Here is an 18657-nt window from a genome sequence, read left to right as displayed (position 1 = left end):
TACACACTGGAATTGGATAGACGCCCCCAACCCGACTCTGAGTCATGTTCGCGGATGCCACTTGGCAGATCCCCGATGGGGTATCAGGACTCTGACGTGGAGTTACTGGCAGGGGGTCAGAAGTAAACAGAAACGTCTGCTGGCACCAGATGGGGACAGGGCTGGCCTCATGACCTTTCTCAGTTTCCTTTGTCCCTACAGATGGCACATGGGCCCGGCCGGTCGGGAAGGTTGGGGGAGAGGTGAAGCTGTCCATCTCCTACAAAAACAACAAACTCTTCATCATGGTGATGCATATTCGGGGCTTGGTAAGTGCATACACAGTCCTCATTTGGATCTTTATCTTTCTTCTGGTACTTTTCTGACTGGTCAGACCTTTTCTGCCCCCCTCTTGTGAGAGTAACCACAAGGATTACTGAATGAATACCCAATGGGCCTGCTACCGTGCTAGGCCTATGGTATGACCAAGCAATACTAGACACAGCTTCTTACTACCTGTGGTCTTTGGCAAGTAGCCCAATTACTCTTAGCCTCGTTAAAATGAGGATAATGTTAGCACCTATCTCATAGGGTTGTTATAGGGATTAAATGAGATAATGCATGTAAGAGCACTTGACATAGTGCCTTGTATTATTATTATGGTGATTATTATAAGGGAGAGGCCCAAGGGGCTTATTTCCTGGTTATAGAGGTAAGGCAGCCATGTGACTTCCTTCAAGCATAATCAAGGCAGAGTCTAATCACTAAATTTTTGGTGTGATTCTAAGAACTTTGTGAGTGGAAGGGGAAGGGAACTCTTATTGAATACCACAATGTGCTGGACTTTTGCAGGTTGGGGCATTAGTATGTAGCAGGAGGTACATGAACTTTGGAATCAGAGAGGTCTGGGTTTCACTCTTACAGAATCATTCATTCATTTTATTCAACAAATCTTCATCAACTGTCTACCGTGTGCCAGGCACTGATACATTAGCTCTGGATACAAGGGTAAACAAAATAAAATCCCCGCCCTCAGGGAGCTTACATTCTAGTAGGAAGAGGCAGACAGACAAATAGTTAAGTTAAATATATGGCAAGTCAGATAGTGGTAAGTGCTCTGGCGAGAAATAAAGCAGAGAAGGAATACCGGGGTGGAATGAAGCTCGCAGCCATTTTGCAGAGTGGCCAGGGAAACCCTCATTGATGAGGAGGTATTTGGGCAAAGGTGGAAGGAGGTGAGGGAGGGAGCCATGCACATACATCTGAGGGAGGATTGCTCCAGGCGGAGGGAGCAGTTGAACCCAAAAGCCCTAGTCAGGAGCCTGCTTGGGGCATGTCAGGAACCGCAGGAGGAGGCCAGTGTGGCTGAAGCCCCTGCAGCAGAGGGGAGAATAGCAGATGGTGAGGTTGGAGAGGGCAGACCAGAGCCTTGGTCCCACAGTCAAGAGTGTGGCTTCTCCGTGAGTGAGATGGGAGCCCTTGGAGGGTTTTGCGCAGAGGCGTGACAAGATCTGACTTAAGTTTTAAAGGGATCAGGCTGAGTGAGTCACTAATTGGCTGACCTTGAACAAGCAACTTAATCTCTCTGACTCATTTCTCTACCTCTTAGGGGTTACTTGGATCAAAATAGACAAAAGATATTGGGCAGAGATATCTGGGGACATGATGGTTCATTCAGAACAGACCAAGTTATGGCGTGCCCTGAGCATTCGTATACAAAGTATAGACTGGATATCATAGGCAGTCTGATGGATGTTTTAGGAGGACACCTAACGTTACCGTGGTAGGTGTTTCTAGCAGAATGCAGTGGGCTGGGAAGCATAAATTATTGTGCATTGCAAGAAGCTAGGTGTGGGAGAAGAGGGTCTGGATCAGGGAGTGATCACAGGAATGGTGATAGAGAGACAGATAGAAAAACCTTTATCTTTTTTTTTTGGTTTTCATTCCCTTTGTAGCAACTGCTCCAGGATGGGAATGATCCCGACCCCTATGTCAAGATTTACCTCCTTCCTGACCCTCAGAAAACCACTAAGAAGAAAACCAAAGTGGCCCGGAAAACCTGCAACCCCACCTACAATGAGATGGTATGTGGGGAAGGTGCTGGGTGGGGCTGGGGTTGGCCGACTGTGCCGGTTTGTAAATAAAGTTGTATTGGGACGTGGCCATTACTATTCATTTAAGTCTTGTCTGTGGCTGCTTTCATGTTGTAGCAGCTGGGTTGAGTCATCGTGACATAGATCAGAATGTATGGCCTATAAAGCCTAAAATACTTCCTATTTGGCCCTTTCTGTAAAAAAGTTTGCTGACACTTAAGGTAGGGATTCCACAGCTGCGGCATGGTCTGTGGGGAGGAAGAGCCTGCTGGTCCTTTGCTGATAATGAGCTGTGGCCCCAATGACAAGCCTTCATTTGCTTGAACTCTGAGCTAAGAGCAGGGGTCTTTATTTATATTTATTTTTTATTTATTTATTTGGCTGTGCCAGGTCTTAGTTGCAGTTGCAGCATGCATGTGGGATCTAGTTCCCTGACCAGGGGTCACACCTGGGCCCCCTGCATTGGGAGTGTGGAGTCTTATCCACTGCGCCACCAGGGAAGTCCCCCCAAGAGCAGGGTTCTTTAAGCTTCCCTTGGGTTCTGTATGCTTTCTCTATTCCCTCGGGCTCTGTCTGGTTGGGGAGGTAAAGTGGTCTCAGCCAGATCAGATCACGCCACCACAGACTTAAGCATCTCCCCCTTCCATGTTCCCTCTCTCACTGCTTCCCTTTCTTCCCAATTTTGCATTTGCAGCTGGTATATGATGGAATCCCCAAGGGAGACCTGCAGCAGCGGGAGCTACAGCTCAGTGTGCTGAGTGAGCAAGGATTCTGGGAGAACGTTCTGCTGGGGGAGGTGCACATCCGCCTGCGAGAGCTGGACCTGGCCCAGGAGAAGACCGGCTGGTTCGCACTGGGGTCTCGAAGTCATGAGACGTTATGAGCCCAGCGGATCCGTGGCCCAGGACCCCAGGCTCATGGCAGAGCCGGGGGAGAGGACTCTCCCTGCTTGACTTGTCTCTTCCTTGTGTAGGGGCAGGGCCCTTGGTGGGGCTTCCCTCTGTCCCGGCGGATCGGGCCTCTGTGGTAGGAGGCAAGGAGAGTAAAGATGCTCTCTGCTATCCGCTCCTCTGCAGACTGCATTTGGGTTGGTTGTGATGAGCAGCCCCTTGGAGGCTGTGAGGGTGCAGCAAAATTTTAAGTTTACCTTGTGTCAAGGGAGCAATGCCTGGTTTGAGGTGTGTGGGGTGGGCTGTAGAAGTAGCATTTGGGGGGAGGGTGGGTGGATATCTTTATTTTTATTTTTAAAAAATGAAATAGTAACGTTGTCCTAACTGGACAGGAAGCCTTGTGAGAAGGGACTTACATGTGCCTCAGAAGGCAAAAGAGGAATTGGACTTTTTGTATGATTGAGGTTCTTATTGGACTTTTTCCTAGGATTTTGTTTGTTTGTTGTTTTTGCATTTCTATCTATAGGAATTATTTGGGGAGGGGCCCAGTGGGCCCTCAGTTAGTGCCCTCCGTCTCTGAGGCAGGTCGGGAGGGACAAGGAGGGCTGCGTGTGCTGGACTGAGGCCTGCGCCACTGGGCCTTTCTGATTTTGCCTCCAAAGGAGAGCGATGTGAATACCTACGTGTGTAAGGAAGGGCCTTCCGTATGGAGGTCTGTAGAGGACCTGTGTTCAGGGACCTGGGCTCTTTTGGGGGGAGTTTTTCCTCTCGTCTTCCCCTATTTTGCTAGGACTTGCCCTGAATACTGTCTTCTACCCCTCCATTCAGCTCTTCCGGGGGTCATCTGGTCCCTGTGAATACGCCTGGGTGCTCCCCCATAGGTCTCTCCCTTCATTTTTCTCTGGTGGGGTAAGCTGCTGCCTCGGCCCTTAGGTTTGGTTTCACCCCAGGGTGTCTTGGCCCTAGGAATGGGCCTCTAGGCTGCAGACGTCAACGTGGCTGGCTGTTGGGTGGTTTCTGGGAAGCTTTCCTCGTCATCCACCACTCCTTTTGTTTTGCTGCTTCTCTCCCAAACTCCATTTCTGTCACATTTTTTTAATAAGAATTTCTCTCATTCTATGGGGCCATAAACCTATTTTGTCTGGAGCCAAAGGGATGCCCCAGCTGAAGAAAAGGGGTGCGGGTGGGGGATCCCATCAAAACTGTTGTTTTTGCTAGTGATTTTCTTTGGTTGTGAGGAGGCTGGATTGAGCTGAGCTGGAAGGGAGAGACTGGGTCTCTGATCTCTTAATACTCTTCATTCCCTACCAAATGGATTTGAAATTCACTCGTGCGCTTTACTCCGAAAGGTTGTCTTCCTAGAAAAAAGGAGAGACTTTGAATTTGATATTAACTTTCTAAATTGGCTGGTTGTGCCCGGTGACTGGGGAATGGAGTTAAGTGGGGATACGATGTGGACTGTCCCTCCCCAGCTCCAAGGATCAGAAATTCCCCCTTTCGCTGACTCATTCCATAACTAGAGAAAGAAGCTCCATTCATTGAAGCTGCAGAGCAGCAAGGAAGTTGAAACTTTTAAATTTAAAATGTCAAGGATAAAGCTGGCTGCTGTGGGCAGGGGTTAGGGGAGTGGAGAACAGAGGTGGAACTTCTCTAGATGAATGGACCAGAGATGTGTTACTGGCTTTTTGCCTGTAGCTCATTTTACTTTGACCCTCTATGCCCCTGTTAAAGAGAGAGGTCTGTGTACTGTACCCACATCCCAGACATCCTTTATCTCCTACTTTCTCTGGAATTGTATTTTCTAATAAATGATGTTTAGAAAAACAAAACTATCATTTTCAAGATTTGTTGATGTTTAAATGTCTAGATTAAAACATCTGATGTACAAGATGAAGATAATAATGATAGTAGTGTTTCTACACATGGTAACTTTTATATGCACTGGTGTGGTGCACCAGGCATTTCACACGTGTCAGCTAAATCTTTCCTTAAAACAACTTGATCAGATGAGTATTATCATCCCCAGTTTACAGATGAAGAAACTGAAGCCCAGAGAGGTTAAGTAATTTGCTTAAGGACATAGCCAGTCGGCCTTGGCTCTAGAATTTGAACCCAGGTTTATTTGACTCTTGAGTGTTTTAATATACATGATGTCATTTTTCATTGCAACTACCCTGGAAAGTAGACATGGCTCATTTGTTAATTCTGTCAACAAACTTTTACTGTGCTTACCAGTGTTACCAGTGCTACCTGGTGGCGTGCCTCCATTCATAAAGAATACAGACCTTGGAGCTGGGCCCTGGGCCCTGTACCAGGTAACCGGCTGTGGGTTACAAAGATAAATTAAGATAGTTCTCTGCATTTAAGAAGTTTACTGCCTAGTGATATTTAACTAACCCCATTTCATAAGAGAAGGAACAACCCCTGAGATGCCATGCAACGATTACGTTGTTAGAGCAGAGCTGTAGCCCAGAACTGAACCCCAAGTGGAAGCTGGAGGTGACATGACCCTTGTTCAAGCAGTTTACCCAGAAGTTTTCAAAGCTCTCCGGTGTGGAGTCATATTTCATGCTGGGAAGTTTTGTGGGGCTTCCAAGGGACTTTTAGTAATAACAGTAGTAAGTGATAACCTACCTGCTGTGTTTCTAAGTGGTTTTGAGGTGTCACTGCAGTTCTGGGCAAGTCCCAACGGACCTTTTAAAAGTTAGAACTTGAAACCGGCAAGAGTCTTAGTTAAGGAAATTTCTTGGCCAAATGGGGTAGAAATCTGAACCACCCAGAGGGAGTGGGAATGAGAGAGCTGGGGAGTTGGGGGAGAGGGGATGCCCAGGGAGAAGAGAAACAAGCCCAGGAGACTGGATTTTCTGTGTTCAAACAGAGGTGGTAAAAGTGAAGTAACTGGACTTGTTAGGATTTGGGAGCTAAGGGTTAGACTGGACTTGAAAGGTCAAAAGCGAGGCAACATTTTGAGTTGGGAGGTAATTCTGGTGCCTGGGGACTTGCCTGAGGTGTCTGTCCACAACACTAATGGCCTTCTCTGGGTCCAGTGAGTACCAGGCACTGTGCCTACTAAGATGACAAAGGTGTGGATCGCATCCTCAAGGAACTCAGAGTCCAGCTAGGGAAGCAGACATGGAAACAGACGATTACGGTGCTGTGTCTCAGGGACAGAGGTGGAAAAGGGGAGGGGTGGGCAGGCGGAATGGGAGCTTTTTGAACTGAGTTCCATCAGAACTCTGGATTTCACTCTTAGTGTGACGGGGATGCCATTACAAGGTTTTGAGAAAGGGACTGCAGCACTCTATGTTTTCAAATATCATTCTGGCTGCTGTTTGAAGCAAGAATGGAAGCAGTAGTCTAGGAGGGGAATGAGAGTAACATGGGGATAGTGAAAGGTAGTTAGATTCTGGATATATTTTGAAGGTAGAGCTGACAGGATTTGCTGTTGGATTGGATGTGGGTTTGAGGCAAAGAGGAATTGAGGATGACTCCTAAGTTTAGGGGCTTGGCAACTGGGTGAAAATGACTGTGGGGGCATTATGGGATGGGGAAGATGGGCTTGGTGGATCACAATTAAGAGTTTTGATCATGGTAAGTTTGAGATGTCTGGACATCCAAGTAGAGAAGTAGGAGGATGGAATCTGAAACCCAATGGAGGGGTCAGTCTGGAGTTTAGAAGTGGAGGTCAGCATTTAGTTGGCATTTAGTGCCATGGAACTGGATGAGATCACCTAGGTTAGAGAGGCTAAAAAGAAAAAAGGCACAGGTGACTGAGCTCTGATACAGGTCAACATTTAGAGGAAGAGGAGGAGTCACTGAAATTGTAGGGAAACCAAGGGAATGGTGTCATGGGAGTCTAAAGAAAAGTATTGTCAATATCCTAGGGCTGCTGTAACAAAGGACCACAGACTGGGTGGCTTAAACAACAGTCGCACAGTTCTGGAGGCCAGAAGTCCAAGATCAAGGTGTCGGCAGGGTTGGTTCCTTCTGAGAGTTGAGAAGGAGAATCTGTTCCATGCCTTCTCCTAGCTTCTGGTGGTTTGCTGGCAATCTTTTGCATTCCTTGGCTTGTAAGTACATCATCCCAGTCTCTGCCTTCATGTTCACACGGAGTTCTCCCTGTGTGTGCACATGTGTCCAAATTTCCCCTTTGTGTTAAGACATAGTCATGCTGGATTAGGGCCCACCGTAATGACCTCATCTTAATTTACAAAGACCGTATTTCTAAATAAGGTCACATTCGTAGGTACTGGGGGATTAAGACTTCAATATCTTAGGGGAGTGCACATCAACCCACAAGTCAGAGAACTGGATTTGGCAAAATGTTCTTAGTGATCTTGATAAGAGCTGTTTTAATGAGTGTTGGGGATGAAAGCCACATTGGAGTAGGCTGACGACAGAATAGGTGTGGAGAAAGTGGAGACTGTGAGAATAGACAACTCTTGAGAAATTTTTGCTGTAGTCGTGTAGAAACTCAAAGGTGCAGGAGAGGTTTTCTTTTTTTTTGTTTTTTGTTTGTTTGCTTGTTTGTTTTAAGATAGGTGATATTAACCCATGTTAATGTGAGTGTTCCACCAGCTTAATGAATAAACATTGTGAAACAGTCTCAGTGTAGGAGATGCAAAGCTGCTAAGGAACTATCTAGGGGGACTTCCCTGGTGGTCCAGTGGTTAAGATTCTGCGCTTGCACTGCAGGGAGGTGCAGGTTCGGTGCCTGGTCTGGGAACTAAAATCCCACATGCCGTGCTGCCAAAAAAAAAAAGGAACTATCCAGGAATGCCCGGCATGGATGAAATTTGTCATTACAAATAGGAAGTGAGTCAGTCAGCATGTCTGAGTGCTTTTCTCCAGCAATGGCTAGCTGCAAGGGGGTAGGCTCAGAATAAGTGGACAGTTGGGTTTCACTAGGGTTGGGGTTTTGCCAGAGAAGAATATTGGTGTAGAGCACAAGAAGTGAAGGGTCTTTGCAAGGGGGTAGTTTTCATACTGGACCATGGAATTCATGCTTGGGTAAGGAGGGAAGTGAAGGAGGGTGATGAATCACAAAAAAGTGGTAATGGCAATGGTTTGGAGGTTTGGGGGGGGTGGGGGGCGGTGATAAGTACCTGAATAGGGATTCCAAGGCAGCGAGCTGGAAAGATAGGAGGTGGTTTCCGGAGTGTGGGATACTCGGAAAAAGATTTTGGAGGTGGTACTGACTGAAAAATGAAGTGAAAAGGTATACACCCTTTACCTCAGGCCCTGCAAAATCTTTAAAAATAAACATAATTAGCTGAGGTTTAAATTATCTTCTGCCAAAGCGCCAGTCAGCTGGACTGTCTAAAGACTTCTTGTCTTCACCAGCACGCACACAGCCCTGGCGACACAGCGCTATCTCTGCGAACAGAGCTGCCCTCCCTCTGCCACCTGGTTGATAGCGGGCTGCAGGAGATGGTTCCCACTTTAGTTTCCTGCAGAGACTGACAAGGCAAAGTCACATATTCTTAGAGTTTTCCAGTACTTTATGATTGCATTTTTTCCCTTTAGAGCAACTTCCAAGGTAAGGAAGATAAAAAGTATGTATCCAATGACTAGATGGGGAAGGAAAGTCCCATTCAAGATGTTTTAAGGAATATTTGGGGGGAGGCTCATGGTGTTAGTGATAAATTTGAGAGTGGAATGTAAAAGTCTTGGCCATAAGGAAGATGCTGTTATTTTAAAGTATTATTACCCTTCCATTCATTCAACAAACTGGCACCTGTTATGTGCCAGTCAACATGCTACGTCAGTGGTTCCTAAACTTTTTGGTCTCAGGACCCCTTCCTTTATACACTCTTAAGAATTGTTGAGGACCCCAAAGAACTTTTGCATATGTAAATTATATCTATGATAATTATTGTTTTAGAACTCAAACCTGAGGAATTAAGAAAATATTTATTAATTTAAAAATAACAAACCCGTTACATGTTAACATAAATAACACTTTTTTTTTTTTTTTTTGCGGTACGCGGACATCTCACTGTTGTGGCCTCTCCCGTTGCGGAGCACAGGCTCCGGACACGCAGGCTCAGCGGCCATGGCTCACGGGCCCAGCCGCTCCGCGGCATGTGGGATCTTCCCGGACCGGGGCACGAATCCGTGTCCCCTGCATCGGCAGGCGGACTCTCAACCACTGCGCCACCAGGGAAGCCCCAACATAAATGACACTCTTAATGAAAAAATTTTTTTTCAAAACAAAAAACTCTAGCAAGAAGAGTGGCATTGTTTTACTTTTTTTTACAAATGTCTTTAATATCTGCCTTTATAAAAGACATCTAGGATCTCATATCTGCTTTTGCATTCAGTCTGTTACCAGATCCCATATCATGTGTCCTCTAGAAGGTACACGTCCACTATGTACTCATGAGAAGATGAGAGTTAAAAAGGAAAACAGGGGACTTCCCTGGTGGCGCAAGTGCGCACGCGTAGTGCTGTGCCTGGCTGATGCAATCTCCCTCGCGCGAGCTGCGTCTACCGAGAGTAAGGAAGCCGACAGGGACCTGAGCGAGGCCAATCAGCGGCCACAAGGAAGAGTGCGGAAAGGCCCGCCCACCTGATCCTGCGAGTGACGTTCGGCGGCCCTGAGCTGGTGGCGTAGCCGTCCGCCCTCCTTCGTCTCGTCCGCTGCTTGGAGGCGTCCTGCTTCGGCGCTGGCCCTGCGGCCATTTTGAGCTTCGCTTCCACCAGCCAGCCGGCCCAGCCCTTCCGGGGTCGCTTAGCTGAGGGGCTCTTCCACGGTCAGTCTCTCCTGGCAAGTCGCCGCCGCCGCGGAAGGGTTTCTATCTATGGTGGAGAGGGCTGGAGAGGACTAGGACACCTCGTTTCCGCCAGGATGGATGTCGCCTCGGCCGCCGCGTCCTGTGCCCGCCGTTCCGGACTGTGGTCTGCCGCCCGCGGCCGAAGCCGCTCTCCTCTGTGGCTCTTCTGTTGGCCCGGGGATCGGCCTGGGGCATCAACTCCGCCGCTGGGCAAGGCTGAGACTCTGTAGGCCTTTTGGAGTCCCTCCCGGCCGCCCGCCGCTGAGCTTTACGTTCCTCCCTCAGAGACTTGCCGAGAACGCGGAGATGGAGCCGGCAGCAGACGCATCGCGGGAACGGGCCGCCCCGCGGGCGGACTCCCGGTTCCGGCTGCCCTTCTTCTTCCCTCGGCGCTCGCGACCAGGCACTTCCAAGTTCCCCGCACCTCCTGCCCCGGAACACTCCGGGGATCTCAAACTGGCTTCTTGTCCCCCGCCTGAGGCTCGGCGCAGCTCGTGGATGCAGCTGCTTTCCCAACTCTTTGCGCCGCTCCCCGGCTTGCTTCAGAAGCTGCTGATCTGGAGCCAGCTTTTCGGTGGGATGATTCCGACCAGATGGCTAGATTTTGCTGGAGGCTACAGCGTGCTGAGAGCCCTGAGGGCCCGGGAGGAACCCGACGCCCCCACAGCGCCGAAATCTCTGAGTTCGCTGCGGCTAGACCCCTCGGCTGACGCGGCCGCCGTTCCCCTCCATTGGCTAGAGGAGGGCATCCACTGGCACTGCTCGTCCCCAGATCTAAAATTGGAACTTAAAGCCAAGGGAGGAACTTTGGACTCCGCAGCCCACGCTTTTCTCCTAGAGCAGCAGCTGTGGGGAGTGGAGCTCCAAGCCAATCTGTTCTCCGGCCGGGAACTTGGCCCTTTGCCCTCCGGGCCTCTCAACGTTCAGCGCTTAAGCAATGTCGACGTCGTCTCCTATTTGCTGAACCCCTCCTATCTGGACTGCCTGCCCCGGGTAGAGCTGAGCTATCAGAGCAGCGTTGGAAGTGGCGAGCTGGTCGATTTCCAGGCGCTGAGCCCAGAAAGCGGCTGCCTGGATGAGGTCCCGTCTCATCCCCAGCCACTCAACGCGGAGATGGCTTGCGTCTCTTTGCGGGGATGTGCGCCTCTCTCTAGAGAAGGGCTGCCCGAAATCCACCATCTTCGCATGAAGCGGCTGGAATTCCTTCAGCAGGCCAGCAAGGGCCAAGCGTTACCCACCCCTGACCAAGATCATGGCTACCACAGCCTGGAGGAAGAGCACAGCCTGCTCCGGATGGATCTGAAGCACCGCAGAGATAGCGCAACACAGTGTGTTCCCGCTGCTGGAGCCGTTCCCGGCACCGCTCAGGAACCCACTGAGGAGAAAGTAGAATTGTTGATTAAAGAGGTTACCCTTGCTTTGGAGAGACAGGGCACCTCGGAAGGCTGTCTATCTTGTGAGGTTCCTACGGAGCAGGAGCCTGGAGAGGACCAAATAAGTGTAATTGCCTCCTCAGACATAGACTATGACCTTCCCATTTCTGCCAGACCAGCCTGTAGCAACAGATTGATAGATTACATTTTGGGAGGTGCAGCCAGTGACCTGGAAACAGGTTCTGATTCAGAAGGTGAGGAGTGGGATGGCGACGCTGGGGATGATGGTTTTGATAGCGATAGCTCACTCTCAGAATCAGACCTTGAACAAGACTCAGAAGGGCTCCACCTTTGGAACTCTTTCTATAGTGTCGATCCTTATAATCCCCAAAACTTCACAGCAACAATTCAGACTGCTGCCAGAATTCTTCCCAGAGACCCTTCTGACTCAGAGACGGATTTGTCTGACAAGTCTAATCTAGAAAATCCTCCCTGGACTGCAAGCCTTCCTGAGTCTCCTGACCGTAATTCTGGAGAAGAAGATGACTGGGAGTCTAGTGCAGATGAAGCAGAGAGTCTCAAACTGTGGAACTCTTTCTGTAATTCCGATGACCCCTACAACCTTCTAAATTTTAAGGCTCCTTTTCAAACATCAGGGAAAAATTGGAAAGGCTGTCGAGACTCAGAGAGGCCGTCTGAGTCTATTGTGGCCATTTCTGAGTGTCACACCTTACTTTCCTGTAAGGTGCAACTGTCAGGGAGCCGAAAAAGTGAATGTCCGGACTTGGTACAGGGTGGGCTTCTTTCTGGAGCAAGACACACACATATCCAGAGAAAAAAGGTTTGTTTCTTTCTTTTAACATGCCTGATAATTTGTATTGCCTGTTCTGATGTGATTAAGGATATCAGCATGTCTTTCCTGGAGGCATAATAGTGCATATTTTTGAGGAAGGACTGCAAGCTCATATACTTGGATTCAGAAATGAGCCTCCTCCACCCCACCCCCACTTCCCTCATTAGAGTGTTGTTCCTGTCTGAATTGAAGGTGCCATTGTATAGATGTTAGCTCGAAGGTGCTGTTTTCTTTTGGATTGGCAGCTCTGGGCTGTTTTCCTCCAAGCTTAAACTTTTCACTTTTTTTTTAAGAAACAGAAAAATTAAACCTTGTGTGTACACGATTTAATTCTAGAGATTGAGACGGTCTTATTATAGCCGTAGAGTTTTAAATGGTAATAAATGTGGTGTTTGCAGACACTTAGTGTTGTAGGTACATGATAACAGTGTCTTCATTCCTGTCCGTTAGAACCCAAAGGGATGATGGTACCAAGTAGCAAGTCATATTTGTCTGGTTGTTTGCCATGAAAGAAAATACTAATTTCAGTATTAAAAACTTTTGGACATTTGGGATTTTGATTGACAGTCAAAGACAATACAGAAAATAGTGTTGCCTTTTCTTGAGAAAGCATTACTAGTTATCATTGGCCAGCTACAGGTTAATAATCATTTGTAACAATGATGGTCATTTATTTGGTTTTCTTGAGTAGTTGCTTCCTATTCCCAGGCTAGTCTTAAAACTTCATGGAGCATTTTATTTTACTCTTTCAACACGTTGTCAAGTTAACCTTATTTTGGGAGTCTTTTGAATTGCTTTTTTTTTTTTCTCTATTGTTTATCCAACTGAAGTTATTAATTGGAGAGTGATCCCCCCAGACAAACAGGGTACCTTTTATTGTGAAGGGAAAGTTTCTTCTTATATTTGGAAAGAGAAAGGTGTAGGTAAATTATTATTGACCTCAGATTCAGCAGCATCAAAGTTTCAAGTGGAAAGAACCATCCACTGGCTCCAAGTGACCAGCTTAATACTTTGAAACTCTTCCAGGGGTAGAAAATGTCCCTAAATGGTGGTAATCTTATGTCTTAGCCGTAGAAGCAGAATAAGGCATATTAAAAATTAAATTTCAGTTTACACTTTTGTAAATGCTGTCATCAAAGAGTTTTCGTCTATATTTTTAAAGGGTCCCTGACAAAATGACCTATTTAGTGAATAGATAAGAAGCGAAATGGGGCAATGGAACGAGCACTTGGCACCTGGAGACCTTTGTTCCCCACTCCTGAGTAGTTAGGGCCAAGAGATTTGGGAAGACAGCCAGAGCTAGGAAGTAACTTGACCTCTCATGGCTTTGATTCACTTATTTATCTTATGGAAGTAATAATAATAATAATAACTATTGTATGAATTATTGCACGGTTTAAATGAGGTGAGTAGCTAAAACTCACAGTTAGTTGCCTTGACTTTAAAATGGTAGCTCTTTCTTGTTCGGGACCTCAGGCCAATCTCATGCCTCATTTTAGCTTGCTCATTGAATAAGACTGAGATGAGTCAAGTAGATGTGTCTCAGCTGTTACTATGAACTAGAAGCAACATTTACAAAGGATTATGTCTGCGATATGGTAAAATTATTTATAGCCTTTGACTAGATGCCATTCTTTAGGGATACGGGAATAACGGATAGTGCCTGCTTCTTAGAATGAGGCTTTCAGATCTGGGAGTTTAAAATGCTTTGTGTCGTGGCATAACGTGCAGATTGTGGAGCCAGACTCAGGGTTTGAATCCTTATTGCACCCATAGAAGCTGTGTGATTTGAACAGGTCAGTTAACCTACCTACCTTGATTTCCTTATCTGTACAATGGAGATGATATGATGATGAAGTGAGATAAAAATTGCTAAGTACTTCGAAAAGAGCCTGGCATATGATAACCACTATATAAATGTTTGTTGTTGTTATTTATCTTGGTGACACAATGAGTAACACTAGAATGCAATAACTTTTAAGGTATTACATACCTACTAGTTGTCTTCGGGGGCATTCCTTGGCCTGATGTAAAGGGAATGAAAGTAGTAGGTCACAGTGGGATTAGCTGATGTAACTATTGAACGTATTTTAAAACAAGTTTTTACTTTTGGTGTTTGATAAAAAAGAAAAACTTCTATATTGGAAATTAAGTAGGGATTAAAAGGGACTGTCATTCCATGTGATCATGTATATTGTAATGTTCTCAATTTCATGTATATGTAGTGATAGCATATTGAGGAGGAATACAAAGAGGGTTTTTATCTTTACAGTCTCTCTTATAGTAACATAACTTTAAAGATACGTTAATTTTGCTGCAGTTTGTTTATTAAGTAACTCTCTTCCGTATTATTACAAAAGTAATAATATAAGAATAATACTACATATTTGTGATTCAAGAATTGGAAAGCACTGAAAAGTGAAATTTTTTTGGAAAAAGGAAGAATAGAAATAAGTGACGATCTTGTTAAAGCTTTTGTGTTGTAATAAAAGCGTTGACTCCAGGAATATATTTCTGAAATACTTTGTTTGGAAACATTTGTCATTTGGAAGAGTATCACAGAATTGATTTCCCTAAAGATTAAAAAAAAGTAAAGATTAATAACATAAGGAGAATTTCACTTACCCATCTGGATTCATTTTTAACACCAAAACCAGGAGGGGGTAGTCTGGGGTTGACCGGATAATGGATGCGGGATGGGACTCTGTGTGTGTGTGTGTGTGTGTGTGTGTGTGTGTGTGTGTGTGTGAGAGAGAGAGAGAGAGAGAGAGAGAGAGAGAGAAGAAGAAAGAGAAAGGAATTAAAGGGACATTTGCCCACTGTTTTATTCAGGTGCCATCTAGTCAGTTAGAACCCTTCCTTCTTTCCTCCCTCCCTCCCTTCCTTCCTCCCTTCATTCCTTCCTTTTGCTTCTGTTATATTTGAGATTAAAATTAGTCTATATCTTTATAGGTAACCTTCCTTGAAGAAGTTACTGAGTATTATATAAGTGGTGATGAGGATCGAAAAGGACCATGGGAAGAATTTGCACGGGATGGATGCAGGTTCCAGAAACGAATTCAAGAAACAGAAGACGCTATTGGATACTGCTTGACATTTGAGCACAGAGAAAAAATGTTTAATAGACTCCAGGAAATGTGCTTCAAAGGACTTAATGTTTTCGAGCAATGTTAAGATGATGTGACAGCCTCTGGCCTTAGCAAACACTACCTCTTACTTGAGAGGTTTCTTTTAAAAACAAAAATTGGCAGCTGTCCTTTGACATTTTTCTTAGAGTATATGCAACTTGGATCCAGTGACCTAGTTTAATATATTTTTTTTGCAACATATCCCACTCAGAAATGTACAGGTTTGAAGCCAAGCCCTGAAAATGAAGGATGAGATGGTGTGATTTCCAATTCTCCTTTTTTGTTTAGTTGGATTTGTTTTTGAATGTTGTTTGCTTGCTGAAGTGAAAAGGGGACCTCTTAAGGTGTAATTTTGCACTTTGAAAACTTATTTTCTTGGGAAACAATATTTATAGGGTTTGAAGCCCATTTTTCATTCTAATTTAAATTACGTGTACCTGTCTAAAAACTTTGGGCTCTTTTTTCCCTCTGAACATTCTGAAATTAATGGGCTGTTACGTTTTCTCTATATTTTTTTGTTTCAGTAATTTGGCCCTTCTACTTCAAGGCTAAGAAAATAATCTTGTATATACTACCAACTTAAAGTACATTATCTTGTGTCATTGTGGTTCTTTTTCTTTCTTTCTAAAAATGACTGGTTGAAAATAGGTGGTGGGTTTTTATTTCTAGATTAAGCTCTACCTAGGATATTTCCAAGGACTGCCACAAAACCTATATGTGCAGTACTTTCTGTTACTTTGGGAAAGCTGCATATTTCTGCCAAATTTTAACATCTGATATACTTAATTTCTGTGCAAACTCTTTTTTGAAGAAGGTTCTGTATATGTTATTATAGTTCCCACTTGGGTGGTTCTTTGTGTCTTCAATAGGTAGAAATTGTTGTAAAAGACTCCAGAAGTAATAATTGCATCATAGTTGCTTTTAAATTTAAAAGCTTAGAATTTTCCTAGGAAGAAGATAGGAGACATCTCAGAGCAATTTGGTCTTGTTGTATGTGCTCTCAAAAGAAAACCAGTGTTATTAATATGCCTCAGCACCGTCACTTTTAAAACCTGTCAGGATGGCACTGTGAACTTGGAAATGGGCAGTTCTTAATTTTCCAGTTTGAAATGTAAAATGTAGACTTCAGTCAATATCCAAGTTTATTGTGTTCTCCTTTTTTAATAGTGAGAGAAGTAATGGCAAGGCCTATAGTTTCAGGAAAGAACTATAGATTTAACAAATAGAAAGTCTTAATATCTTCAGCCCAAAGTTTACTTTTGTTTTTTTTTCCACTTGAAAAAAGCTGATATCCTTAATAAACAAAAGTGACAATGTTCATTTTCCAAAGCAAACTGTTTTTGCAGTGACTGATTGTGTTTGGTTTATTTAGCTGGTTCTACATGGTGTGCATTTGTTAGGTTGAGGGAATGTTAACCAACTCCTTAATGGTCTATTTTTGTTTCATGTGCCTCCTGTCACAGGTAATGGAAAACATGAATAGAATAGATGACCTCTTAATTTTGAACTTGTTTCAGAGTGGGGACAAATTTTTCATCAGAAGTGCTTGCAGGGTTACTACCTCAGTTTATAATCTACCTGGTCATTATTTTATTTGTTTGGGTTGCTCTTAGAACTGCCTCTAGTGTTAATATGTATATATATGTGTATATATATATTCATACTTAAACACACTGAGAGTACAAGTAAAAGTCAGATTTTTGCAGAGCCCTTCTTCAATGTGGTTTGTGCCCCTGCATTTTAGGTAATCACAGGGAATGCATTTATAGAGTCTGGTGTAACAACATGGAAATAAGCTAAGTTTCAAACACCAGCTGTGTCGGTTGGAAAGAAGGTGTCACTTGCCTTGAAAAGAAAACTTTGAAAATGTGTAGGCATTCTTTTAAAACCAGACTGAAGTATACTGTTTTCAGAGACTTAGGTTGTGTTTTGTGTTTCTGAAATCTTGCACCTCTGCATGTATGAAAATAATGGGATATCTTTACATTTACTGGATTTTGGAGAATTATTCCCTTGAGATTCCAACCTCACTACCAAATACGTAAAAGCTTGGTGAAGAGTTCTCCCATTTACTACCCTTCTTTAAAAGAAGTGATCAGGCAGTGATAAGGACAAAAGGGACCATTTTAAAGTTGGACAAGGGAAGAAACAGAATTCTTACCAGTTTCATTCCGGTTCTAGTTGTTAGAACAAAGTTAAACCTTCAGTCTTAAAATCCTTGGAAGTTTTAACTGAACATTTTACACACCTAAAAGTCTTGCGATGGTGCTTTAAGTATCAATGTAGCATATGAAAGACTTTGTACAGACAAGTAAAATTTCCCTTTCTGAGTGTTCAAATGTGATAACACCATCTCGTCATCTTTAACTTGAAATCAAAACTATCAGATTTTATTTTTTTATAATTTAAGGAAGGTGAAGTTAGGGGACTAGAAGACATCTAAATTGGCTTCTACAGATCCAATGATTTAAATGTAACCAGTTTGTTGGGACTTTGTAGCTAAAATTATATTTGTGTATATAACTTAGCTAATCTGTAAATTGTAATAAATATATTTGCAATTTTTAAATGTTACAAGATATTTTGGTTCAATTTTATATTGTATTTTACATTATTTTCAGTATTACTGAGCAGGATTTCCAGAATTAAATCAGGTGTTTTTGTAGAAGCACTTAAACTTTAAAGGTGCTGCACAAATTTATGTGGTTTAAAAAGGTTACGTGGGGCTTCCCTGGTGGCGCAGTGGTTGAGAGTCCGCCTGTCGATGCAGGGGGCGCGGGTTCGTGCCCCCGTCCGGGAGGATCCCAGGTGCCGTGGAGCGGCTGGGCCCATGAGCCATGGCCGCTGAGCCTGCGCTCCGCAACAGGAGAGGCCACAGCAGTGAGAGGCCCGCGTACCGCAAAAAAAAAAAAAAAGGTTATGTGACATGGAAATTACACCACAACTAACTGAAGCGGAAGGAATGGTAAGGGGATAAAAATAATTGTAAACCACATTTTGGTATTAGAAAAAAGAATTTAGTTCTTAGCGTATGAAATGCCCTTCTTAGAGAATGGGGGTTTGATTCTAAAATTGGCCCCAGCTATGTATTTCTTCTGCAAAGAAAACAGTAAAATTGTGGGCTTCCCTAGTGGTGCAGTGGTTAAGAATGCAGGGGACACGAGTTCAAGCCCTGGGCCGGGAAGATCCCACATGCCACGGAGCAACTGAGCCTGTGCGCCACAACTACTGAGGCCCTCCCACCTAGAGCCCGTGCTCCACAATGAGAGAAGCCACCGCGATGAGAAGCCCGTGCACCGCAATGAAGACCCAATACAGCCAAAAATAAAAACAAATTTATTTTAAAAAAAACAACAGTAAAATAAACAGTATTCACAGAAGCAGTAAATTCATATTCTGGGAATAGCATAGTGTTTCTACTAAGTATCAGGGAATTCGGTTTCTTTGTGCATTATTATTAATGATAACCATGGTATTTGTAAGTCATGATGTTACCTCATGATATTGAATAAATGTGATGGTAACATCAGAAAAAACAAACTTCTTATCCTGAAAAAAAGGACAT

General features: G+C 44.5%; 2 protein-coding genes across 4 annotated transcripts in view; both read left to right on the top strand.

Annotated features, from left to right (window-relative positions):
- The window catches only part of PIK3C2B (phosphatidylinositol-4-phosphate 3-kinase catalytic subunit type 2 beta), a 62714-nt gene extending 57923 nt beyond the window's left edge, over positions 1 to 4791 (top strand). For all 3 annotated transcript variants that reach the window (XM_029227552.1, XM_029227550.1, XM_029227551.1), the window contains exons 31-33: positions 202 to 308; positions 1935 to 2063; positions 2767 to 4791. In XM_029227552.1, coding sequence (XP_029083385.1) covers positions 202 to 308; positions 1935 to 2063; positions 2767 to 2955 — 425 coding nt within the window. In that variant the 3' untranslated portion in view covers positions 2956 to 4791. The remainder of the gene's footprint in view (positions 1 to 201; positions 309 to 1934; positions 2064 to 2766) is intronic.
- Positions 4792 to 9123: 4332 nt separating this feature from the next.
- Positions 9124 to 15359, top strand: PPP1R15B (protein phosphatase 1 regulatory subunit 15B). Its single transcript, XM_029230631.1, has 2 exons — positions 9124 to 11952; positions 14917 to 15359. The coding sequence occupies exons 1-2, from the start codon at positions 9817 to 9819 to the stop codon at positions 15136 to 15138; spliced, it is 2358 nt and encodes a 785-aa protein (XP_029086464.1). The 5' UTR covers positions 9124 to 9816; the 3' UTR covers positions 15139 to 15359.
- The last annotated feature ends 3298 nt before the right edge of the window (positions 15360 to 18657 follow it).

Source organism: Monodon monoceros, unplaced genomic scaffold (assembly GCF_005190385.1).
Source record: "Monodon monoceros isolate NGI ecotype Baffin Bay Population unplaced genomic scaffold, NGI_Narwhal_1 Super_Scaffold_18, whole genome shotgun sequence".
NCBI lineage: Eukaryota > Metazoa > Chordata > Mammalia > Artiodactyla > Monodontidae > Monodon > Monodon monoceros.
Note: the sequence above shows the minus strand (reverse complement) of the source record. Positions and strands in the feature narration are given on the sequence as shown.